We start from the raw sequence: 26223 nt of genomic DNA on the forward strand, positions 1-26223 counted from the left end.
ACTCAAGGAACTCCATGGAAGAGGAGACAGAAAGAGTATAAGAGCCGGAGAGGATGGAGAACACCAGAGAATAAAGCCTCTGAATCAACTAAGCAAGGCTTATGTGTACTTACAGAGATGGAAGCAGCAAGCACAGGACCTACATGGTTCTATACCAGGTACTCTACAGATATATTATAGCTTTTAACTTAGCATTTTTATGGGACTCCTGACTGTGAGAACAAGTGGGTCTCTAATTCTTGTGCCTACTCTTGGAACTCCTTTCCTTCTGTTAGGCTGCCTTGCCCAACTTCAATATAGTGATTTTTTGCCTTATATTATTATATTTTATTTTGTCCTATTTGGTTGTTATCTCTTAGAAGCCTGTTATTTTCCAGTGAAAGACAGAAACGAAGTAGATCCAGAGAGGAGGAGGGGGAGGGGAGTAACTGGGAGGAGCAGAAGGAGGGGAAACTATAATCAAGGATATATTGTATTAAAAAAGAATCTATTTCCTATAAAAGAAGAATAAATTGGGAAAAAAAAGAATCAGAGAACTCTTAACTAAAGAATTTAATTACCTCAAGGAGCTAGGGGGAAAAAACAAGCCAAATCTACTATCAGTAAATGGAAAGAATTATTAGCTCAGGGAAAAGTCAATACAATAGAAACAAAAAGAATTGTAAAAAAATTGGCCAAATAGTCAGTCCTGAAAACATACATACAAGTTGCATTATATAGACTGAGGAGGCAATATTTTGGAATGTGTGAGTATGTATATATGTATACTTATATGCATGCAATAACGATTAGTGAAAAAAGAGGTCATGATTTGAAAGAGAGTGGGGAGGAGTATATTGGAGGTAGAGAAGGAAGAAATTTTGTAATTAAACCATAACCTCAAAAACTGAAAAAGAATCACTGAAATAAATAGGTAGTAAATAGAAAAGATAAACATCATTCACTCCTTGTCAAACTAACCAGAAGAGAAATAACTCCAAATCAATAAAATTATAAGTGAAAAGAAAGATATTACAACACATGCCAATGATGTTTACAGGGTATTTTGAAGACGTACTTTAAAAACTGATATTCAAATACATTGGAAAATCTAGAATACATGAATTAACTCCTACACACATATGATCTACTCATATTAAACCAAAAATATATAAGCAACATAAACAGGACTATAAGAGACAATGAAATTTAAACATTAATAAAGGGTCTCTTTATTTAAAAAATGCCCAGACCCTGAGGGATTCACAGGTAAATCCTACCAAACGTCTAATGAGAAACTAACAACGATGTTTCCCATAAACAATTTCATAAATAGAAAGGAAAGAAACACTAACTCATTTTATAAAGTCAGTATTATCCTGGTGCTAAAATTGAACAGAAACACACAAAAATTATAAGCTTAGCTCCACAATAAACATGAATGGAAAATCTTTCAATAAACTACTTGCAAACTGCATTCAAAATAAACCAAGTGGGCTTCATTTAGGGATGCAAGGATGGTTAGACTTATATAAACCAATACATGAAATATAACTTAAGAATAGACTCAAGGACAGAAGTCACAAGATCATTATACTGTCTGCCATCCTTTTGTGACAAAAGCATCTGCTAACCAAAAAAATGAAATAGAAGATCTCCACTTTAAAATAATAAAGGCTATATATGATAAAACTGTAGCTAATATTACATCAATGGAGAAAAACACAAAGCATTTCAAAAAAGTAGGCTTGAGACAAGGGTGTCTACTTTCTATAATCTTGCTCAACACAGACCTTGAAATTTTAGCATAAGCAAGACAAGAAAATATAATAAAATTAACGCAAATAGGAAAGGAAGAAGTCATATTATCCTTATTTGTAGATGATGTGATTTTATATGTAAGAAACTCTAAAGCTTCTATCAGAAAACTGATAACTGAATAACACATTTCCTGAGAAGTAGCAGGATTCAAAATTAGCATAGAAAAATGATTAGTTTTACTATATACCAATAATGAACATGCTGAGAAAGAAATAATCCCATGGGAAGCACAGTGGGTGCTCCCCAGGCAGAGCAGCTGACTCACCCCCTGAGGCCCCACCAAGAATTCCTGAGGGTTTCCATGGTAATAGTAAACAAGCCTCAACTGTCTCAGCTACAACTGCCAAGTCCCGGGGTTCCACCCTCCTCTAGGTGCTCTGAGGGTCGGCAGAGGTTCCCGATGTGAGTAGGAGCATGGGGACAATAAGCCCGAGGTTGAGAACAAAGAGAAGATGCACCTGGACTTCCCCTGGAGCTCTCTGCGTTTTTGAAGCGTCAAGTGGAGTTGTGGTTCTTGCTTATTGAAAGTAGAAGTCACTTCTGCCTCCGTGGAAAACTTGTACCTTCCATAAGTGTTTCCTACAGAAGGCACCTGTGGTGGTTCTTTAAGCTACAAAAAAATCGCCCAAGTTTGTGTGACATCAGCCTTGTCAAGTGTCCATGATGCTGGGCCCTGACGGAGGTGAAGGCTATGTGGTCAAACTCCGTGGCCTACCCTGGTCTTGCTCAATTGAGGACATACAAAACTTTCTCTCCAACTGCACAATTCATGATGGGGTCGCAGGAATTCATTTCATTTATACTAGAGAAGGCAGGCAGAGTGGTGAAGCTTTTGTTGAACTTGAGTCAGAAGATGATGTAAAATTGGCTCTGAAAAAAGACAGGGAAAGCATTGGACACCGATATATTGAGGTGTTCAAGTCACACAGAATCGAGATGGATTGGGTGTTGAAGCACAGTGGTCCAAACAGCGACGACAGTGCCAATGACGGCTTTGTGAGGCTTCGGGGACTCCCGTTTGGATGCACAAAGGAAGAAATTGTTCAGTTCTTCTCAGGGTTGGAAATTGTGCCAAATGGGATCACATTACCTGTGGACCCGGAGGGCAAGATTACAGGGGAGGCCTTCGTTCAGTTTGCCTCACAAGAGTTAGCTGAGAAAGCTCTGGGGAAGCACAAGGAGAGAATAGGACACAGGTATATCGAAGTGTTCAAGAGCAGCCAGGAGGAAGTTAGGTCATACTCAGATCCACCTCTGAAGTTCATGTCTGTGCAGAGACCTGGGCCCTATGACCGGCCTGGCACAGCCCAGAGGTACACTGGCATTGTGAAACAGGCAGGCTTGGATAGGATGAGATCTGGTGCCTATAGTGCAGGCTATGGGGGCTATGAAGAATACAGTGGCCTCAGTGATGGCTATGGCTTCACCACTGACCTGTTTGGGAGAGAGTTCAGCTACTGTCTCTCAGGAATGTATGACCACAGATACGAAGACAACGAGTTCACAGTGCAGAGCACCACCGGCCACTGCGTCCACATGAGAGGGCTGCCCTACAAAGCAACGGAGAATGACATTTACAACTTCTTCTCTCCACTCAACCCCGTGAGAGTTCATATTGAGATTGGTCCTGATGGAAGAATGACAGGAGAAGCTGATGTTGAGTTTGCCACCCATGAAGAAGCAGTGGCAGCTATGTCGAAGGACAGGGCCAACATGCAGCACAGATACATAGAACTCTTCCTAAATTCAACAACAGGGGCTAGCTACGGTGCTTATAGCAGCCAGGTGATGCAGGGCATGGGAGTGTCAGCTGCCCAGGAGACTTACAGTGGCCCGGAGAGCCAGTCAATGAGTGACTGTTATGGGGCCGGCTACAGTGGTCAGAATAGCATGGGTGGATTTGACTAGTATTGTAGAAGCATTTGAGTTATTTCGATCAAAATTTCACAGGCAGCCAATAAGCAGTTAAGAGCAGTTTATAACTCTAGAGGAAGCTGGGAGACCCACATTGTACCATGAGTTTGTGAAATCTGCATTAAAAAATTACCTCTTCAGTGTTTCTCTTGCAAACTTTTCTTCTAGCATGTAATATTGAGTAAACTAAAACTATTTTCTTCTGCTTTTCTCAATTAACATTTTTGGTAGTATACTTCAGGAGTGATGGTATCTGAGTTGAGTAGTTTTAAGTATGCTGAGTGGATCTTAAAGCACACCACAGTGAACACACTGGGGACATGTACTTTTCTGGAGAACTCAAAGGTGCTAGATCCCTGATGCAAAGGGAAGCATTTCTCATGTTCGTTCTAGTTTATATTTTCATTTAAATCTTTAAGTTAAGTTTAAGTTTTTTAAAAGTTAATTTTGAGAATTGAGACACAATGCTAATACTGCAGGCATTGGTGAGGCCTTGACTTAAAGCTTTCTTTGTACTGCGATTTCCTTTTGGGTGTATTTTGCTAAGTGGAACTTGTTAAATTTTTTGTTAACTAATTTTTTTCTTAAAATAAAGACTTTTTCACAATGAAAAAAAAGAAATAATCCCATACACAATAGATTCAACAATATCTACAATGAATACACATAACCAAAGATACAAAATAAATGAACTATGAAAATTTCAAAGCACTGAAAAAAGATTAAAGAAAGACAGTACAAGATGAAAAAACCTCCCAAGATCACAGAGTGAAGAAATTAATAGGTAAAAATGGCTATATTACAAAAAACAATTCAGAGTTTCAATGTAATACCCATGAAAATTCCAATAACTTTCTTCACAAACTAGGAAAAAACCCATAAAATCTGTATAGAACCTGGAAATACTCCCAAATAACCAAAGCAAATTCTGAACAAAATTAACACATTTTTTAGATACCACATTATCTGATTTTAAGACATAGTGTGGACCTATAGTGACAAAATCAGATACATAGAGGCCACTGGAATAAAATGGAGGACCCAGAAATAAACCCACATAGCTACAGCGATCTGATTTTTACAAAGATGCAAACAATAAACTTTAGAGAATAGAAAGCCTCCTTAAGAAACAACACTGGAAAAACTAGATATCAACCTATAGAAGATAAAATTTACTCAGTATCTATCATCCTGCACCTAGATTAACTTCAAATGGATCAAAGGCCTTAATGTAAAGCCTAAAATTCTGATACTCTTACAGAACATTAGGAAAACATTTCATGATTTAAGCATAATCATAGACTTGTGTACAACCACTCCAGTAGGACATGAAATAATCCCCAAAGCTGACAAATGGGATCCCCTGGCTGATTGTAAATCCTATCACATGACAATAAAAATGGACAATTACAACAAATCTCTTTCCAACTTGACACCGAAATGCATCACTTTCATTTATTTGTTTTTGGTTTTGCTTTTGTTTTTTATTTTTTGATTCATTTTATTTGTGTTTATCATTGTAAATTATACTTTATGGAGTTATAGACATATTTAATTTGGAAATGTATACAGTGGTTATGATTAAATACAACTTACATCACTTTTAAATCTTGACATTTCATTCCTCTCCCACATAGACTCAAGGTCATGTCATAATGAAAAATTTATTAATTCCAACTTCAAAAGGCTCCATAGTCTTAACATTTTCAACACTGCTTGAAAACAACTCTAATATCCCCTTCTGAGAGCCAAAGCAACCTCTTAACTTTAAGCAACAAAAACTAAACAAGTTACTAAGTCATAATATACAACAGCACAAAGTAAACATTCCTAATCCAAAGTGAAGAGATGAGAAATATGATTATAAAAGATGAGACCATAGAAAGGCAATCCAGCAAGGACATCAAATCCTTCTGCATTGTGTCTTGTATCTTAAAGAAAAGAAGGAAAGCACAATTATAGATTATAGATCATGGTAAGTATTATTAAATAGAGAGTGGGATAATTTTTCACAGCAAAGAAATCACCTGGTTTATTTGGGGCCTCAAGAATAGATTTTCTGAACAATTAATATATAACTTGGGAATAAAAAATAAGAAGGAATTAATACAAAGAAACAGAGGTAGGAGCAAGATCCAAACCAGACAGTGTATGCAATGTCTAGAGATAAAGAAGAGAATAGCTGTTTGATGGCAAGGAGGAAGGCTAATGTAGCTGGAAGAATGTGAGCATGAGGGAAATAATATTGTCAGATTAGATTGGTGAAGTGATATTTAGAAAGAAGACAGGACTTTGCAAAGTATAATAAGAACCTGGGATCTCAAGTACAATGAAAATCTCTTAGAAGCTTTAAGCAAGGAGGCAGCATGGTATGGTTTACAGGATATCAAAAATCCCTCTTTCTGTCATCTCATGAATTCCTTCCAAGATGAGATGAGTGGATATGAAGAGATAGGAGGCCATTAAATGAGTCCAGGTAAGAAATGATGATGGTTTAAAACTGGGCTGGGCTTGGTGGTATACCTCTATAAACTCAGCACTTAAGAGGGTAATTCATGAGGATTATACCTTTAAGGCCAATTTGGACTATGTAGTAAGGAGGGAATTGGATTAATAGATGACAATGGAGAGGGATCAAGTACACAAATTCTAGTTATGTTTTGCAAATGGAATTGGCAAGATTTGGTGACTAAGAATGGTAACTGAAAGAGAGAGATACAAATGATACCCAGGGATTCATATTCTCCTCCCCTCCGTGTGTGTGTGTGTGTGTGTGTGTGTGTGTGTGTGTGTGTGTGTGTGTGTGTGCTGTATTGTGTATGAATGTATACAACATGTGTGAAAGTGTCCATGGAGGCCAGAAAAAGCCACTGGATCCCCAGAGTTGGATAGTTGTAAGCCATCTGATGTGGGTAATGAAAACTTAACTAGGATCCTCCAAAAGATTAGGAAGTGATCTTAACTGCTGAGCCATCTCTTCAGCCCCATGCACAAGAATCTTGATATGAACCATTAGATGACAGAAACTACCATTTATTGAGATGGAAACAAAAGAAGAGAAGATTTGGACTGTGAAGAAAGGAACAAGAGTTCAGTTTTGAATACACTGAATTTGAGGGGTTAGAGAAACAATGGAAGACATGTCAATTGAGTGATTGTGTTAGTAGATATGGAACTCAGATAAAGATACAGATGAGAGGAGATTAGGAGGAGGGAGAAAAGGAAGAAGGGGGAAAAGGAAGGAGGGAGGGAGGGAAAGGAGAGGGAGAAAGAGACAGAGACAGAGACAGAGAGAGAACACAGAGATGCTGTCTGGAGTTTGTACAAAGTCCAGGAAGAAAGTACAGAATTTTGGAAGTTAGAAGGGAAAAAAAATCAAAAAACAAAACTAAGAAAAATTATTGGTTTAAGTATTAAGGCAACTCCATGTAGTTAAAAGGGAGATTTATTTGGGGGTTTTACTTACAACAAGTAAAAGGATAGGTTACAGGATCTGGGAGAGGTGAAGTGCAGTCCAGCGGTGTTCTCTGGAGAACTCTGCTTGGTCTACCATCCAACATCCAGGATTACCAGGAACCAAGAGAGCTGGCACATTTGGATCTTGGATCTTAAGGGCTCCCATCTCGGCCCTGCCTCAGGGGCAGGCCATAGGTAGGCATGACAGTTACCAGAAGCCTCAATGGGGGTAGTACTTCCAGGTCAAAGCTGGATCAGCTACCCACTGCAAAATAATGAAAAAGCCAGAAGAAAACTGAAATATCATCATGGGAAGAATTACAAGGGAAAAAGTGATTATTGGGTTAGATGTGGCAGAAAGGATAAACAGAAACATCACTGGAAATACCAATGGATTTAATGTCACCAAGGTGCTTGATGAACTTGACAAGAGTAATTTATGTTATTTACAGAAGGAGAACAATTTGAAAGGAGCTAGAGGTGGCAGTGACACAAGAAAGAACAAAATATTAGTGGAGGGAGAATTTGTATTAACAATCCTGCAGAGAAATGGTAGTTTTAGAGGGAGTGTCTGAAAATAGAACAGAAGAACCAATTGATTATTTTAATCTTTATATTTTAATCATTTTTGTATCAATACCTGTCACCCTATATACATTAGGGTTTCGTTAGTTCAATCCTCACCATTTCTCCCAAGTATTATTTTTAGCCATTTCCTGATAGCTCTGTCTCCAATACTCTTTTCTTCAAAACATGTTTATGTTAGCAGTTTTCAAAGTATAATTCATGGTCTTCTTGGACTAGGCAATAATTGAGGCTCCTAGACATGACAGAACCACTACACTCATGAACTAACAGCATCTGTGGTTATCTGCACAAGACTGGCACCAAATCAAGCCAGTCATCATTCCAGCATGGAGAGAGGAGGGGCTCATGAGGCCCAACCCTAGTTGAGGAATTCTTGACAGATGATGGCTTCACAGCAGCAGGGGTCAGTTTTTTTTAGGTGGGTGTCTCTGGTAGGGCAGTGCATTGTCCTGTACCCATACTTATATGGAAAACACTAATTGGACCCAAAAATTTACTTTAAAAGAAGAGGGCATGAAGTTGTAAGAGTCTGTGGGTTACGGATACCCCACAGAGCTATCCCAGAGAGGAGTAAGGGAGAAGAGTAGAGATTAAAATGATCAAAATACATTGCACACATGTATAAAATCTTCAAATAATTAGTAAAAATACATTGAAAAAGAATGCCTTCAACTAAGCAGTAAATTTATTAATTTTGTTGAATTTTGATCCTTGAATATACTACCAATACTTTTCTTGACAGAATAGAGAACACTTGTAGTAATATACCTATGCTATACAACAAAGTTGATGCTTGTCACAGGAGAAAGGACTTGTGAATTGTATATTGAACTAGAGTTTTTTCTTGTGGAACACAATTTTTAGATGGCAGTGACAGATGAACTATAGTCATTCAAACTTGAATATTTGGCAGGCATTTTCTCACAAATAAATGACACAATCTTGTCCATTAAGGAAAACAACTGACAATATTTGTTTGTTCCCAATGATAAAAGTTGGCTTTTTCAAATAAAAATTGAAAATTTCGGAAAGTTTTATAAGCTTTAAATTTTAAATGAACTTAAAAAGTTTATGTGCTGATTTTCCTGATGAGTTTGATGGAGCTATTAACCCACAACTTATATAAAAAAAAAAAACATACTATTTAGTGAGTGTACATTCAAGATTTTCATGATTTGGTGACCAAACATATTCCAAATGACCAGTCCATGCTGCCACTAAAGCATGCATGAGTAAAGCATGCATAGACTAATGCATGATGATATGGAAGATTCATTAAAAGTACAAGATAGACCAATGGATTTTAATGTAGCAAAATATGCCAAGCCACTAATATGGTTTCTGGCTCCACATACCACCTAACTTTCAAGATACTACAGTTGTTGATATTTGGTGTAGTTTCAAAGAAGAATATCCATATGCTAGGTATCCTGTTTCTTCAAACAAAACCAGATGCCCAAACAGAGCACCGCAGAAAGCAGGTATGGTCTATTAATAAAACCAGACAACGAAAAGTTTTGAAAATTGTAAAATTATATTCTTCTTTTTCCTATTTTATTTCGGAAAATATAGTTGTTTCCCTCAACCAATACATTTTTATAATATATAACTGGTTTTATTTGCATTACTTTTAAATTAATTAATTAATTTTTAAATTCTCCATTTCAATGAGCAGCATGGCAAAAATAAACAGATGTAAATCACAGAAACAAATACTCTTTGAGATTCTTCAACAATTTATTAAGAGTCTTAAATGCTCCTGAGACAAAAATATGTGATGACAGTTCCTCTGTAACGGTCACATCACCTCCCTTGTTATTAAGCTTCAAAAGGTCTACAAGCATTCAAGGATCTTCGCATATGGGCTTACAGCTTCTCTGTCTAAGTCTGATGCCTGTCACTCCCCCGTATACAGCACAGCTGAATCTGTATCACGTAACTTGGAGCTTCTTCACACTTCTATGTCTACTATGATAGTAAATCATTATTGTCAGCTTGTCTGGATCTAAAATAAGAGACACGTACCTGGGCAGGTCTGTAAAGGCAATTGCTGGTTGTCTGAGGGGGAAAGACCCTGGCAGCCTGAGTTGGAGGGGAAAACAGGGTTTTCACTTGCTTGCCTTCTCGTTTTGTTGCTGAGTGTCGCTGCCACTGCTGCTAGCATCTGAACCCAGCTTCCTTGGCCTTCCAACATGGATGGAAGAGGAGTGGCTCTCCAAGCTTTCAGTCCCACACAGGCACTGCTGAGGTACTTAGCATCATGAACTAAGCAACTATCAGGTCCTCTGCCTTTCCAGTGTGAAGATAGCCATTGATGTACTACCCAGTCCATATAGAATAAGTCAATCTAATAAATCCCCTTTACATGCATTCAATATTTCTATTCCATAGTTTCTATTCTTCTAGAGAACCCTCACTAATATACTCACCCACACTTCTATGCCTAATATATCTAGCCCAATTCAAACACCAATTTTTCTGATACATTCGATTGATCCCCTTTTCACTAGTGCAGTTTATGAGGTTTAGTTCATAATCATCACTATCCTAATTTTGCATATGAAGAAGCCTTGGTTCAAAGAAGAAAAAGAGTTCTACTAGATCCTACAGTAAGCGAATAACAGAGCAAATGTCTAAATTCCCAGAATTCTTTCCATAGTTCCCTCTATAGATGCTGTGGCAAAGACTTAAAGCATGAGAGGGACTGGAAGGATTAAAGGATTAAATTAAATTAATCTATGAGGAAAAGGTTCTGGAGATGGAGGATGTAGCTCAGTGGTAGAACATTTCTCTAGCACGCACAAGGGCCTTGGGTTCAATGTCCAGTACTGGAAAATCATTCTAAGTTGGAATGGTTTTGAGGAAATCCTTCTTGACTTTGTCTTTGTAGAAGGACAGCCTATCAGTATTTACACAGGTTGATAGCAATTGCAAGCAACTTATAGATGGTATTCTTGTCTTTTTGTCCTTTACAAGTGGTAATTTCTCTTCTACTTCTTGCCAATCATTGTCCTTGAATAGAGTGGCTACAGAGGCGGCAGGTCTCTACAGGCCACCTAAAGAGAATTGCTCCCATCTGACTCCTCAAAAGAGCGAACTTTTCACAAAGTTCATCACTTCCACTGCCTTTATATGACTTCTAGGCTGGGACAAGTACTGCAAGCAAGACCTAAAGCACCACCATTCAGGAACTGGTGGAAAATGTAGCTACCTATTTCAAAGCATTGAGCTTTTCCTCTAATTTGTCAAATGGTAAATATTGGGATTTCTCTTTTTGGGGAAAGGGTTTTAAAGCTTTTAGCAACTACCAAGAAATAATTTCTGTGAGACCTCTGAGTGAAGCTAGGTCTAAACTATAATGTGCTGTAGCATCTGGCTGTCTAGGAAAGAGGCAGGGCCTAGAAAATGATGGGCATCTTTACTGTTCCTTGGCAAAGCCTTTTAGGTACCTTTGGTTCTAAAAATGTAATGTTAGAATCCAGCTGCTGGTCAGGCCACTTCACCAGTAGCAGCCCTCCAGTTCTCACAGAGACTGAAAGACATCCTGCTGAGACATTGTCTGTGAGCCTCTAGCTAACAGGCTTCAAGGTACCAAGATCTCTTCACCAGACAAGTGAGTTTACATCAGAAAAATATTAGTGGCCACACATAATGCTTTTCCCACCCTGTTCTCTGCCTCTTGCCAAGAAATCAGAAGCCTGCAGCCACTTCAAACTGTGAAATCCCCATTGCTTCAGAGAGCTGTAAGAAAGGATCTGGAATCTGCCATAACCCTGATTCCACTCTCCAGAGCCCTCACCAAGCCGTCTGGCTCTGCCTCTGCAGCCCGAATTCTTCTCAAAGCCTCCTCCAAGCTGTTATTTATCTGTCTGTCCATGGCATTACCTAACTCCTAATAAATTACTTACCCCCAACAATCCATCTCCTGTCTCTCTTGAACTTGCACCTTAGATCCTTCAGTGATGAGTTCCAATATTCAACCGTATTGGCTATGTGTGAGTCAGATTCTGTGTTATGAGATTAGGGCAGGGCTGAATAACAAGGCTCTCTTACCCTAATAAATGCATGGTGTCCTGAGAAAAGCAGGAATAGATATAGTTAGTTAAAATTAGTGTTATCAATGATGAAGTGAGTATCACATTGGAAGGAGTGACTATAACAAACTGAAGGGCTACTTAGGGAGAGACTAGTTGAAGTTCTGTTCACAGATCATTACAGGTTGAGGAACTCGTATGTGAAAGGTGGCAGTAGAAAATAACCCGCGTCATGTCCTGAGATGATCATTCCTGCTACTAGATCTAGTCTCTGGCCATCTTTTCCATGCTTTGTGTCCCAGGAAACTGTCTTTGGGAACTGATTAGATATTCATACCTACAGACTGGTTTTAACACTAACGGGAGAAATCACCAGAGCAAGAGGGAGAGGGGAGGGGTCCTGGTTTCCCATTCCTCCTTTGCTTTGACACTCATAGCTCTACTGACTGGAATATTCCCTGAGAATGGCTCCTACTAGTAATCTCTCCACAAGGCCAGGTCTTAATTTGATAAGACTGTTTCATACCTTTACCCCCTCAAAGCTGAGGATTTAATGGCTTCCTGCTGCTCATAGGTCCTAAGAGTTTCACTCTCTTGCCTGGAATTCCTGATTTTGTTTTCACCAACTCTTATAAATATAAATGAGACCACCCATGGATCCATTTTCAGAGAACGTAAAATGCAGGGTCATAGGGGAGGTAAAGAAGGACAGAAAAGAGAATAGATGATACATACTTAATAATCTTCTATGGCATTTTTCGTGACAAACTGTGCAGGTAGAGCTTGAAGGGCCTATACAAGATGGGTTTTCTTCTTAAAGCTATTACTTTGAAGCATCATAGAATAAACTCACAGGTCCATATAGAAAAGGTAGGCATAATTACAGAATGAAGATAACCTAATCAGAAAACATGGATGCCTGTCAGCTAATGCTGAAACTGAAGTTCTGGAAGACTGACATGCTGAAAGGAATGGATTAGTATTCCTCCTTTTTCCTCATCCTCTCCTTCAACAGAATTCACATCAAATCTCCTCATAATCCTTCTCTAGGCCAACCATATCTTCACAGGACTCACAAAACTGCTCTTCCTTCATGGCTTCACCCACCTACCAGTACACAAAGGCATGTTCATCAGACATCAGGTCACACCTGTGGTCGAGTTGAGCCCCAGCTTCAGCAATGACTATGATGTTGCTCAGCATGCATACAGTTCACTGTACCTTAGCCTTGTCTCCATCAGGTACCACAGTGGGAGGCTGGTAATTAATGCTAACCTTGAAGCCATTAGGACACCTATATCCACAAACTACATGCAGTACTCAGTCTTGTCGGAGACAATGTCAGCACTGATATCTTTGGAAACTATGTCACCATAGTACAACAGGCAGCAAATCATGTATTTAAAATGGTGAGGGTTACATTTCAGCATCTGGTTGACTGGCACAAACAGGCATTGGTGATTTATGCTTCAGAAAGTTCCTCATGGTAGTCTTTCTCAGCAGAGGTGACAGGTGTATGTAGCCAGAGAGAAGATGCAAGGGTAGGGCACTGGTTTGGTCTGGAATTCTGGCAGTTGTACATTCAGGGATCCACCAGATTTCAGAGAGGCAGAGATGGAAGACTCAATCTGGTTAATAAGACAGTTAAGATCAGTGTAGGTTGGATGCTCAAAATTGAGGTTTCTATGACCGATGTGTTAGATGGCCCCATCGTCTACCATAAAGGTATAACAAGGATGTTCCAGGGTGATGTGAGTGTTGAAGATAGACTTGCAGGGATCAACAACAGTGCTAGAATTCTGGAGGACTTGATAAATGGAGAACTCCAGCTTAGAATTCTTTCTGTAATCAACAGATAGACATTCCATCATCAGGGAAGTGAACCCAGAGCCAGTTCCTCCAACAAAGCTGTAGAAAACAAAGAAATACTAAAGACTTATTGTAGCTAGAAGCTTCTCTGGTCCTGCCTAGGCCCTGAAGTCCTGTGGCCTGCTTATAAAATAATCACACAGAGGCTTAATATTATTTATAACTGCTTGGCCATTAGCTCAGGCTTACTATTGACTAGCTCTTACACTTAAACTCAGCTGATTTCTGTTAATCTATATGTCGACACATGTTCCGTGGCTTTACCTGTGTGCCATTACATGCTGTTCCCTGGACTGCAGGCTGGCATCTCCTGACTCAGCCTTCTACTTCCCAGAATTCTCCTGGTCTACTTATCCCATCTATGATTCCTGCCTGGCTACTGGCCAATCAGCATTTTATTAAATCAGTGTACAAAAGCATTATTCCACAGCATTTCCCTTTTTATGTTTAATTAAAAAAGTAAGTTTTTACTTTGACATAGTAAAATTATATATAACAAAACAGTTATCAAGCAAGAATTACAGTTGCAATATCTAGTCTATTTATATTTGGCAAATTTAAAGACAATATTCTATTTATCCTACATTTGTGAGTCTAAGTTTTCATATCTAACTTATCTTTTATTATAAAAAAGGAAAATTATAACTATCTAGTCTTCAACTACATCAAAGACCCCAGAAGGATATATTACCTAAATAAACAGCAAGAGCATTGTAAGCAACTTCCAAAAATCTAGAATGACAGAGACAGCTGTCTGCCTGAATAGTCATCTAAAGTTCCTCTACAACGTTGGGGCATCCATCTTCAGCCCACAGGCCTAAAGTCTCTCAGTCGCTTCTCTCTGTATCCTGTAGAATGTCTGGCGGTTTCTTCTGCGAAGCAGGAACCTAAAGGACCACTTTACCTTGCAAAGTTCAGTGGTCACCTTTCTAATGGGTCCCGCATGTCCAGTTGATACAACATTTTGTCAAGCAGTCCAGGTAAAAACAGTTTCTTGCCCAAATAGCTATTTTTGCCAATAAGAAGATAAAACTCCATATGGAGTGCCTTTGACACCCATCCTTCTCTTTGAAGTAAATTGGTGCTGCCAGGAACAGACATGTGTCATTGTCCAGAAAGTCTAAGTTTTAAAACATTCTAAATGTCATATTCTGTAGGTCTTTGAAGTGTTTGAAGATTGTCTACCTAATTGAATTATATCCATGTACACCTAGAAAACTTAACATGACTATAAGTTTGAGTATCATAAAAGACTAATTACTAATCTGTATTTCTTAATTATCCATTACAGTTTAAATGAGTTACGTAAACATAATACCTTAAACAAAAGTAGAAATATATATAAAGTATAACAAATTAACTTTAAATTTGTATCGATAAACTAAAAACTATACCAATGTAAAACATTTTAAACAAGTTGCTGCTCTTTAAAAGTAGATTCAATAATCTACCCTTTCATCCTATCATATCTACATCCTATATTTCTATGTCATATCCTCCTTTCTTCTTTTAGAAAGAGATTGACTATGACCAATAACAGTTTGTAACCAATAACCTAAACAAAGACAAATATCCATAATCCATGTTTTTTGAGAATGTGGGTATAGTTTTCTAGACTACTTCTTGCTGATAAAGGGTGCTATATTCTTATGGGGATCCTGAGAAAACTAAGAATTATGGTCAAGTCCTGACTGGAATAGTCTGTGAGGGTGCATTGTCTGAGCCAGTCGCCTTGAAAGCATTCTGGATGTTGGATCATCTGGGTTATGGTATCATTGGAGACCTTTCAGGGGGTCTTGGCTGGTCAAACCATATTATCCTGGAAGCAATCCACAGGTTCTCATCTTCTGTGGAAACAAAAGCAGAACCTCTTTTCCAAAGCAGCATATCCTTAGACATAAATTTTGAAATCAAGATACCTTTAAAATATACATATTGATTTAACTCAGAAGTTTTTACAATCAAATGTCTCTCTGTAGTTAAAAATCCCAAAGACAATATAATCCAGACTCTGTGTGTAATATCCATTTTTACGTGGCTTATTTTTTATATTACCTTTACTGTCCCTTTAAAGACTTTATTTTTAAAAACTATTTTCTATATAACTCTCTATATTCATTTTCTTCTCTCTTCCAAGCCTATGTACATTTTTACACACAGTGTAAACCATTTAAAGTCTTATTCTATCTGAATCAGCCTTATTGTGAATCTATTGCTTTAAACTGTAGAATGACTAGGACTGAAATGGCAGCTGGATCTGCCCACCTCAGCTTCCCAACATCGCAGAAGTACATTTCCTGCCAGCTCTGGGAGAACCATGCTCACCACTGACTCTGGGAAGCAGTGGATCTATGCTTCCACCCAGCAGCATGTAGCCAAAAAACCTCTTTTTTTTCTGTCTGTACTAGCAAAGGCTAAATCCACCATGCACCACACTGCACAGCTTGGGGATGCCTCTGTGTACTGTGGCAGGAATCCCCAGCCATGCTGCTTAGTTCATGGCAGCTGGTGGCCAGCTCCATCTTGCAGGCAGCTGTCTGGAGAGGAGTCTGTGCTGCTGCTGGCATGAGACTATAAGACTAGGAAGCCTAGTGTGGCTCCATTTCTGTGCGTTCAGAATCTGTAAGCTTTCTAAGGTCTATGTGGATCAATGCCCAACTGTGAGGCACCAATAGTAGCTTAATGTTTTCCTGTGTCCCGCCCAGTCTGCAGTCACTCAGACCCAAGTAAACACACAGAGGCTTATATTAATTAAAACTGCATGGCCATTAGCTCAGGCTGACTACTGACTAGCTCTTACATTGAAACTCAGCCCATTTCTGTTTATCTATGTGTTGCCACATGTTCCGTGGCTTTACTTGTGTGCCATTACATGCTTATCCCTGGATGGCAGGCTGGCATCTCCTGACTCAGCCTTCTTCTTCCCAGAATTCTCCTTGTCTGCTTATCCCACCTATACTTCCTGCCTGGCTACTGGCCAATCAGTGTTTTATTAAACCAGTGTACAAAAGCATTATTCCACAGAAACCTATGTACTGGTCAGGTAGCTTGTGAATTTTGCCCAATATTATGTCAGTGATCTACTTTCCAAGGGTAGAGTGTCCATAGCCCTAGATATTGGCAGCATCTTTCTTACCTTTGATGAGCTGTTCAGGATGGAGAGCTGACAGTAAGTACCAGTGTAAACTTGATCAATAACAGTGGGTTCTAAGTCTACAAACAGTACCCTAGACACATGTTTGCCAGCATTTATCTCACTGAAGGAAATGCTGAAGAGTCATCTTCTTCCTTAATGGCTTTGTCACTTAGCATCTGGCCATCCAGCTGTATGCTATGTTCCAGGAAGTGGAACCCCAGAAAGCATTGCTAATTTGGATACCAGCCTGGCCAATTTGGATGGAGATATACTCACACATGTTATAGGCTAGGAGACAAAGTCAACAAAAGCAAACCAATGGCCATGGTTACTATACCCAACAATTTAATTTTTTGCCAATAGAAAACTATTGAAAATTTTGGTGACCCAATGTACACATGATGTCAGAATTAATAGTGCCCACATATTGAAAGTTTTCTATAGGTCAGATTATTTGTTTTTTCATGTCTTACTGAATCTTCACAGCCTCTTAATAAGAGAATGTGTTCATCTGAAAAGGGACAGGGATATAGTTCAGTTAAGATAGACAGGCCCTAGCTTCAATCCCCAGTACTGCAAGAACAAGCAAAAAAAACTGTAAGGTTCAGAGAAGACTAACATACTCACTTGATCACTTGAATGGAAGAGGAAAAATTTCAGCCTGTATCTGCCCATGTCTGGAGCCTGAATTCATCACTATACTGATTATAACTCTGATGGTTAGTTTTCATTGTCAACTTGACTGGACTCAGAATCATCATAGAAACACAGCTCTGGATATGTCTACTAGGCCTTTTCTAAAAATAGCGCCTAAAAATTCTGTGCGTTCAGAATCTGTAAGCTTTCTAAGGTCTATGTGGATCAATGCCCAACTGTGAGGCACCAATAGTAGCTTAATGTTTTCCTGTGTCCCGCCCAGTCTGCAGTCACTCAGACCCAAGTAAACACACAGAGGCTTATATTAATTAAAACTCATGGCCATTAGCTCAGAATCTTGTTCAGGAACAAGATTGCTGCTTAATTGACCAGGGAGGATCTGCCCAGAATGTGGTGGCTTTATCCCATGGATGCAGCCCTTAACTGAATTCAAAAGAGAAAGGGACCTGAGCACTGACATTCATAGCCCTCTGATTCCTGGCTGTAGATGTGATTGGATCAGCTGCCTCATCTTTTCACCACCATGGCATGTCTGCCATGATAGGTTGTACCCTCAAATTGAGCCAAAATAAACCCTTCCTTCCTTCACTTGTTTTTGTCAGGCATTCTCTCACAAATTAGAATAGTGAGATTATGAATCAGTCTACATTACCATTTAGGTTATCTTTCAGCTCTACGATTCCATAAATTTGCAAAGTAAGCAGGCATCTCAGATTAAGCCCAGTGGCCCATCCATTAGTGAAAGGTGATGGTGACAGATTTATGGCCAGAGGGTTCTTTCAGTAGTACATGCAGTGATATAAATGAGACTTCATGGTTTAGGACAATGTCATCCTTTCTTTCAAATGTATGTCTTTCAAATGACTCCCTAATGACTGGGTAAACAGAGAACCATATGGCTAATTCTGATAATGCCTATTTTTAGAAATGACAGTCCCTTAAGTTCCCCTGATAGAAATCTCACCCTTCAGTAGGCATGAATATAGCTATCCACATTCCCAGCCCATGCAGACTAAGCAGTGGGCACACTAGATTGATTTTGAGAATGGCCCTAGATACCAAGTCATAGTTTGAAACCAAACTTCAAGAAAATGAAGATCAGCAACTTTGAATGCTTCCCATTGATTTCTTATTATACATCAGGCACATGTCATCACCACTATGTTACAAGTGAAGAAGCTAAGGCTGGGAGAGGTGAGATGATTTCCAGAGAGTGATATAATTCTCTCTCCTCAACCTTGCTCTGCTTCTCTACATCCCTCCTCCCTCCTCAGCTAGCTCTCTCCTTCTCTCTCTTTCTGGCTCCTGTCCGATCCCCTCTGGAAAACAAATCTCTCACTAGTTGTAGTCTGGAGAACTTGGACTAATAGAGAAAATGAAAGGAAAGGTGTGATTTGCAGTAGGTGGTATTAGAGACAACTGGAGTAAAATAACAGCAGCACCAAGTAAGGTTTGTGTGATTTGAACTAAGCCTGTAATCTTGCAAAGCCTTGGTTTCCTTACATATAACACTGTATTTTCCAGTAATTTTGTGAACGTTAAATGAGAAGTTTGATATGAGAATAGCTAGGATAGAGGGCTTTTTCCTGTTCCAGTGTCTAATATTTTATCTCAGCTGACAATTATCATCTTAAAATTATCAGGGAGTTGAATAATGTTAACAGCTTTCTAATTTGAATTAGAAATTCAAAACTCCTTTCTTATTAATTAGGTTCCAGAACTCCTCACTAAGTCACATAGGAAAAGACTCTTCTAATTCTTAGATGTTCTCCTGGACACTTGCCAGGAACTATGAGTACCATTGTGATAGTCACATTTAGGGATGTCTCTTGAATTTCTGAGAGCTATATATGTACTTAAGAGTTTTCTAGCAGATGGTCATTAACCATCTTGAGAAGGGAGCATCTTTTCCAAACACAAGGTCAAAGGTGCCCAGTACATCTCCCATCCTCAACTTATTTCAGGAACTAACCACGTATTTAATTTACCCCCATGATCCAACTTCAGCAGCACAGCATACACAAATAAGTTTCTTTCCCATCATAAGTCCAACACTTAGCTTGGGGGACATTGGGTATTCTGATAATACTCAGAGAATAACGTATGAGATGAATATCTGGGCATGTCTATGAGAGAGTTTCTAGATAGGGCTGAGATGAGAAGACCTACCATAAATGTGGATACCATCATCCCTTGGACTAGAGTCTTGGACCAAATCAAAAAGAGAATGCTTAGCAGCTGCATCATCACTCCTGATTCCTGGCTGCAGATACAATGTGATCAACTGCCTGAAGTATCTGTGCTGTGACTTCCCTACCCCGAAATTGTGAGACAAAATAACCCTTCCTTGAGTCACTTTTCTCAGGATATTTTATCACAACAACAGGAGTTTTCAGCATTGGAAACCTTTTTGTAGCCTCAGGAGCCCCATAGGTTTTTACTTCTACTTTGGTTTTCACTATTTACTTACTGTAACTTTGAGCAAGTAAGGATTTTTCTGAATCTCATCTCTTCATGTGTAAGATGGGACTAAAATGAAGTGGCAAGATGCTCAAATAAAACTCTCCTCTCTCTGTCTCTCTCTGTCTCTCTCTGTCTCTCTCTGTCTCTCTCTCTCTCTCTCTCTCTCTCTCTCTCTTTCTCTGTGTGTGTGTGTGTATGTGTGTGTGTGTGTGTGTATGCACATGCACGTGAACATGATAGTATTTTATTTCACCAAATTACTTTTCTAACTCTAATTCCAGAGCACTGGGAAGTTCCAAGGATTGAAGCTTCTCCCACTCCATGTTTGGAACATAAGCAGTACTTAATGATATTTGTTTCTTTTCTTTGATTACAGAGTAGCCTACCTCCTTGCAAGTTGTTTCAGTCAAGACTCTGAAGTCTAGTAGAACAGCTTCAAAAGCTCTGTGTCTTATTATCATCGAGCGTCTCTGTCAGAGCTAAGTATTCCACCTCCTTTGTCACAGTGGAAACTGGCATAGCTCTTTGGTTTGTCTGTGCTTCTTTCCTAGAGCTTTTATAATCTATTTACATTATATTTAGACTCACTCCCTAAAGCATTTTGTGATGTCATTTTCACTTCAGGAAAAATAATGTGATGTAACTTAGACAGCCAAGCGTCAACGGTTAATTTCCAATTATGGATGAAATGAACCAGTAGTACACTGTTTCTCACCTCCTTTCTCCTCTCCAGAACATAGCTACCCCCTTTCTGAGTGCCTTTTCATGCACTCCACTGCACGACTGTTAGGATAGCAGGAGTGCAAAATGTAGGAGAAAGCAGTGGAGTGTGGGCAACAGTTACTTCCCAGCACATCAGGTGGGATGGTCAGGAGGTTGAAGGCACCCATGCCACACCACCAGGAGCTGAGCTGTAACAAAAAGCAGCCCCTTGTCAAATTTTAAAGACGTAAGAATCATCAAGGTCTCACTGTTAGCAAATGCACAGGGCCAATTAGGTGAGCCTGAGTTATGAGCAGAAAACCTCTGCATGGTAGAAAAGCACAAACAAACAGACCTAGCTATGGGCATATAGAGACACAGCTTGGTAGGAGTCAGTATAGTTAGTTAGAGGCTGAGAGACATGAAATTTTCCATTTGAGTCAGGTTAAAACACAGAAGAAACAGTAGACTGGGTAGTGGTCAGCATTTAAGAATATCTGCTTGTGTAGCATAGCTCAGTGCTCTGATCTAGGGTAGATCTACAGAAGACTCCATTCCTGGAAAGCTACTGAAACAGCACTGCCACTGATAATGCTGATAATGACTAATACTGACAAACAGGTGGCTGACAACACATATTTGAGTGACAATGACTTGCTGCAGTGGCAGCTACTAGGCATCATGGCACCAATGATGATTTTTTGTGGCGCTCTTACCCTGCGAGGAAAAGTCACAAAACACGACAGAATCCACTAACTAGAGTTTTATTAAGACAAGGAGAAAACAGAGGCCAGGACACTGAGCCTAGGCAGGTCCAAGCCCCTTCCCACCACACCAAGGCTGTGCAAGGTGTCACACCACAGGCACCGGGTTCCAGAAGCCTGCCCATAGACCAGGGACAGATCCCCATCCCCCTGCCTGCGTGCCACCCAAACAGTTTGAGCCAAACAACCGTCTTCCGTATCCAGAGGGCTTAGTCCAGTCCTATGGGGGCTCCACAGTTCATGGGCTTCCACTAGTGTGGCTGGTCATCTCTCGATTTGGGGGATGTGGGGATGCAGGGTGGCTTGGGAGGAGGGAGGAGGGGGGATCTGTGGATAGTATGTGGAGTGAGTAGAAAATTTCTTAATAAAGAAAAAAAATTAAAAAAAAGAAAAGGAGAAAGGGATAGACATGATCAGTCCTGTGGAAGGACACGTGTGTGAAGGGGGCAGGGGAACATGGGGTCTGTCTTTTAAGGGCCAGCTTGCACCTGTTGCACCTGCGCACACAGGCCCAGGTGGTTACTCCACGAATGTGCATAGATCACGTGATTGTGCCGTGCAATTACGTGACCACACAGCCGTGGGGCATGGGTTACGTAAGATGTATGGCCCGGAAATGACTAGGTGGAAATGACTAAGTGTCCCGCCGGGCATGTGTGACCATGGGGGTGTGGTTGGAATTCCTATCATATAGTCTATCTCGAGGCCTGTTACTCTTGGTATACACTTCATTTATTTAAATTAATTTATTTTAATCTTTTTCATTTTACATACCAATCCAAGTTCCCCCTCCCTCTCCTTTTCCAGTATCCCTACCTCCCCCCAATCCCACCCCATCCACTCCTCAGAGAGGGTAAGGCCCCTTTTGTGGAGTCAACAAAGTCTGGCATACTAAATTGAGGCAGGACCAAGCCCCTCCCCCTTTGTCAAGGCTGGGCAAAGTATCCCTCCCTAGGGAATGTGTTCCAAAAAGCCATTTTATGCATCCGGGATAAGTCCTGGTTCCAGTGCCAAAGGCTCCTGGAACAGATCTAGCCACACAACTGTCATCCACATTCAGAGGGCCTAGTCCAGGGACCTGCATGTTCCCCAGCTGACAGGCCAGAGTCCATGAGCTCCCACCAGCTTGGGTCAGCTGTCTCTGTGGTTTTCCTCATCATGATCTTGACCTCACTTGCTCCTGTGATCCCTCTTCCCTCTCTTCAATGAAATCTAGGGGCTCAGCCCAGTGCTTGGTTGTGGAGGAGGAGCTACCACAGGAGGCCTATTACTCTTAATCATAGAAATCCAGAGAAACATGAGTACTGAAGCCAAAGGTTATGCTCTCTCTCTCTCTCTCTGTGTGTGTGTGTGTGTGTGTGTGTGTGTGTGTATGTGTGTGTGTATGCATGTGTGAACATTATTTACACTGCTTCTAGGGGTGGGAATGTAAATGCTAGAGTCTGACTGCAATGTCTAGAAAAGAAGTCAGGGAGTAATAGAGGGACTCAGTGTAACTGAGTCTGCCTAGATCTCAGGCCTAGAAGTTGGAGGCTAATAATAAGTGTAAAGAAGAGATGGCAGACAATCACGACTGAGGTCCCAATATCTCACATCATGATGTGTCTGGGATTAACCATAGGATGGCACTTTCCAGTACTTTGGGTAGTAGTAGTTGGGGAAACAGAACCCAGAGGAATAAATGTAGGACTGACAATACTAGAGGAAAAGGCAGGCCTGGAGAAAGGTCACTGTGTAGCTTCACTGTCAGAGTTACAAAACCTTTTCAGCTTTACTTCCAGGTGGCATTTTGGTGGGGATTCTAAGGGCCCACATAGTCAGACTTTATAGAGTCCCAAGAAATTAACAGAAATGGAGTGTACTCTCTTTGGATATGGAATGGCCTCCAAAGGCCCACATGTTAAAGGCTAGGTCCCCATTATGACACTGTTGGGAAGTGACGGCTGCTTTATGAGTAGGGACTAATAGGAAGTCACCATGTCATTGAGGGTGTACTTTTGATGAATAGAGTATGACTTGAGCCTCTTCCTATCCTGTCCTACTTTGCTGCATGACTGTGAGTTTAGTGGCTTGGCTCTGCCATGTGCTCCTCCCACCCCATGTTGTTTCACCCACAGCAATAGGTCCAAATGACCGTGGACTGAAAACCCTAAAACTGAGACAAAACAAAGTTGGTTATCTCTGGTGTTTGTTACAGTGACAGACTGCACACAGGAAGAGTCCCATATTTAATGGGAAGCCTTCAAGTAGAAACACTGCTCAAGAACACAGTCCTGGTGCTCCATTTTGACTTTACCCATCACAGACTATCACCTCTGAGCCTTTGCAAAAAGACTGGACCTTCACTCTGCCGTATAAAACCTAGCAATTCTCCAAATTTAACAGAAGTCTTCAAGAATCTCATCTGTATTAATTGTGTTATCAAAATGTAAGGACACAGGGAACAAGCCTAGAGCAATCTTCAAATCAAACTTGCCTCTATCTCCCCGCTATTGAAATTTTCTAGGCTGATAAATTAGAATTTTCTCAGTATATAGTAAAAAGAATGATCTGGATTAGAATCCTGGATTCACTATATACTGACTGCGGGAACTTGTTAAATGTTATAACATTCTGTGCCTCAGTTTTCTCCTTTATAAAACGGGCTAATGCAAATGGGTACCTCATAAGAATGTTATGAAGTCAAATTCAAAGAATTTAAAAACAGATTTTCGTTTAGTAGACAAGTGTCAACTGTCACAGCCAAGTGATATGTCAATGGAAAGTACAATTACTACTTCAGATCTTTAGGAAAACTGCAAGGCAGGGATTATGTAGGTAGTTATTTCATACTTTGTGCAAGTATCCATTATTTCCCCTGAGAAAATTCCATACCCCAAACTATGATTCACTACAAAAAAATATTAAGATGTAATTAAGGCTGATGTGGATATTAAGATATGGAGAAAATTCTGATTTTAGTAGATTTAATCATTGTTTTGGAATGAATCCTAAACAGAAGAGGCAAAAAAAAAGCAAAAAAAAAAAAAAAAGCAGAAGAAACCATTCAAGAAGGATTGGGGCAGTTGGCTTAAAAATGGAGAGAGTTTTTGTTCTGTTATATTTTTGTCTTATTTGACTTTTTGGTTTTATGTTATTTTTTGGAGAAAGGGCATGAAATTAGGTGGGCAGGAAGATGGGGAGGATCTGGGAGACGTTAGGAAAAGGGAAAGAATATAATCAAAACATATTGTATGTCAAAAAATTTTAAATAAATAACCAAAAAAAGTTGAAGACTTCAGTCTCTCAGAAGAAACTAAATTATGCTAATAATCTTGATTGAACTTAAAAGAGAGCTGTATATCTCAGATGATAACCACTCAGAAAATTGAACTATTCTATAGGAAAACTTCTGACCAAGAGAAACAGTGAGATGACAATAAATGGATGATGAAGTGCTAAATTTTTGATAATTAAAAACCTGGATATATTTTTATGCATGTTTTATATGTATGTATGTATGTGCACCAAATGCTTGCCTGGTACCCTCAGAGGCTAGAAGAGGAAGTCAAATCCCCTGGAACTGGAGTTATAGGCAGTTGTGAACCACCATGTGTGTGCTGAGAATTGAATCCAGGTCCCTTGGAAGAGCAACAAGTGCTCTTACCCACTAAGCCATCTCTCCAGCCCTAAATTTGTGATAATTCATTATAACAGCCATAAAGACTAACACTGTGCTGCTGTATTTCAAGTTGCCCAAATCTGTCAAATTGAGAAATGCTACTTTGTCCCCTGAAGTGGCTGTTGTGAGGACAAAATGATGGAAAGAACCCAAGACTGTTCGGCAAAATTTCAAATCATGAAACTCTATGTACTCCAACAGGAAAAATAGTCAATCTGGTTTGAAACAATGAAATTGAAGCAATTAAGAATTTAGAGCTCAGGCTGGAGAGATAGCTCAGCTGTTAAAGTCTAGGTTTACAACCCAAACTGTAACAACTTGAGCTCATGATATGCCCCAGGAAAAAGACTAAGGGGCTGCAGGCCTGCCTCTTCTCCCCTAGAGAAATAGCACAGCATGAGAGGATTTGAAAGACCAAAGGGCCATTCTGCTTCCTATGTTATGATACCCCTCTGAGCATCAAGAAAATGGGAAAAAAAAATTACACCGCTCTGATAAGGTGATAAGGGCTGTGTGTGACTCAAATGAAGCAGTGTTTGTGGATGTATGACAGAAACAAAACTTCCAGATGACAGGTATAGCAGTCTTCCTTGGTGTGGCTGTCCTGCTGTTGGAAGCAGGTGTCTTGACTAGACTCTGGCAAACAGATCACCCAAGGAAAGTCCTGCATGCTGGTACTACGAACACCTAGTTTCTACCCTTGGCTATGGTGTGACACCTTAGGCAAGTCCTTTTCCCTCTCTGAGTTTATCTGTAAGAAGTTAACCTTGTAGCTAGTGGCTCTCAAATGGGTGTTCGACTCACCTGGAGAGGTAAGAAGCAGATGATGGAAAGCAGGAAATTCCCCTTTGTTTGTGTTTCTCCTCCCACCATCCCCCAAAAGGCCTGAAGCAAGGAATCTTGTTTTTATTAAATCATGCAAGAAAAGCCTTAGCCACAATACGAGTTGATTTATCGAGTATATGGCCTGCAGCAGCTGAATCTCAGAACTCTGCCTTATTTGTTATACTGTAATTGGAAAATTAACTAATTTCCAGCCGGTTAACTAGCTATGTTCCTCCTGTTCTTGACAATTTCTGTTAACACCGTTTTGCTGTGATTAAAATGTCCTCCCAGTATTGCCTTTCTTATGTGAAATGAAGATGCTAAACCGGCCAAAGACCAGCAGAGTTGTCCACT

The 26223-nt window shown here is 39.9% G+C and overlaps 1 protein-coding gene and 1 pseudogene across 1 annotated transcript; one reads left to right on the forward strand and one right to left on the reverse strand.

Moving 5' to 3' along the window:
- The first annotated feature begins 1242 nt into the window (after positions 1 to 1242).
- Positions 1243 to 4152, forward strand: LOC128107419 (heterogeneous nuclear ribonucleoprotein F-like). Its single transcript, XM_052733245.1, has one exon. The coding sequence runs from the start codon at positions 2461 to 2463 to the stop codon at positions 3706 to 3708; it is 1248 nt and encodes a 415-aa protein (XP_052589205.1). The 5' UTR covers positions 1243 to 2460; the 3' UTR covers positions 3709 to 4152.
- On the reverse strand, positions 2562 to 21258 carry LOC128107428 (tubulin alpha-1 chain-like; annotated as a pseudogene).
- Between the last annotated feature and the right edge of the window lie 4965 nt (positions 21259 to 26223).

Source organism: Peromyscus californicus, unplaced genomic scaffold (assembly GCF_007827085.1).
Source record: "Peromyscus californicus insignis strain IS unplaced genomic scaffold, ASM782708v3 Scaffold_10__1_contigs__length_136768540, whole genome shotgun sequence".
In the NCBI taxonomy this organism is placed as follows: Eukaryota; Metazoa; Chordata; class Mammalia; order Rodentia; family Cricetidae; genus Peromyscus; species Peromyscus californicus.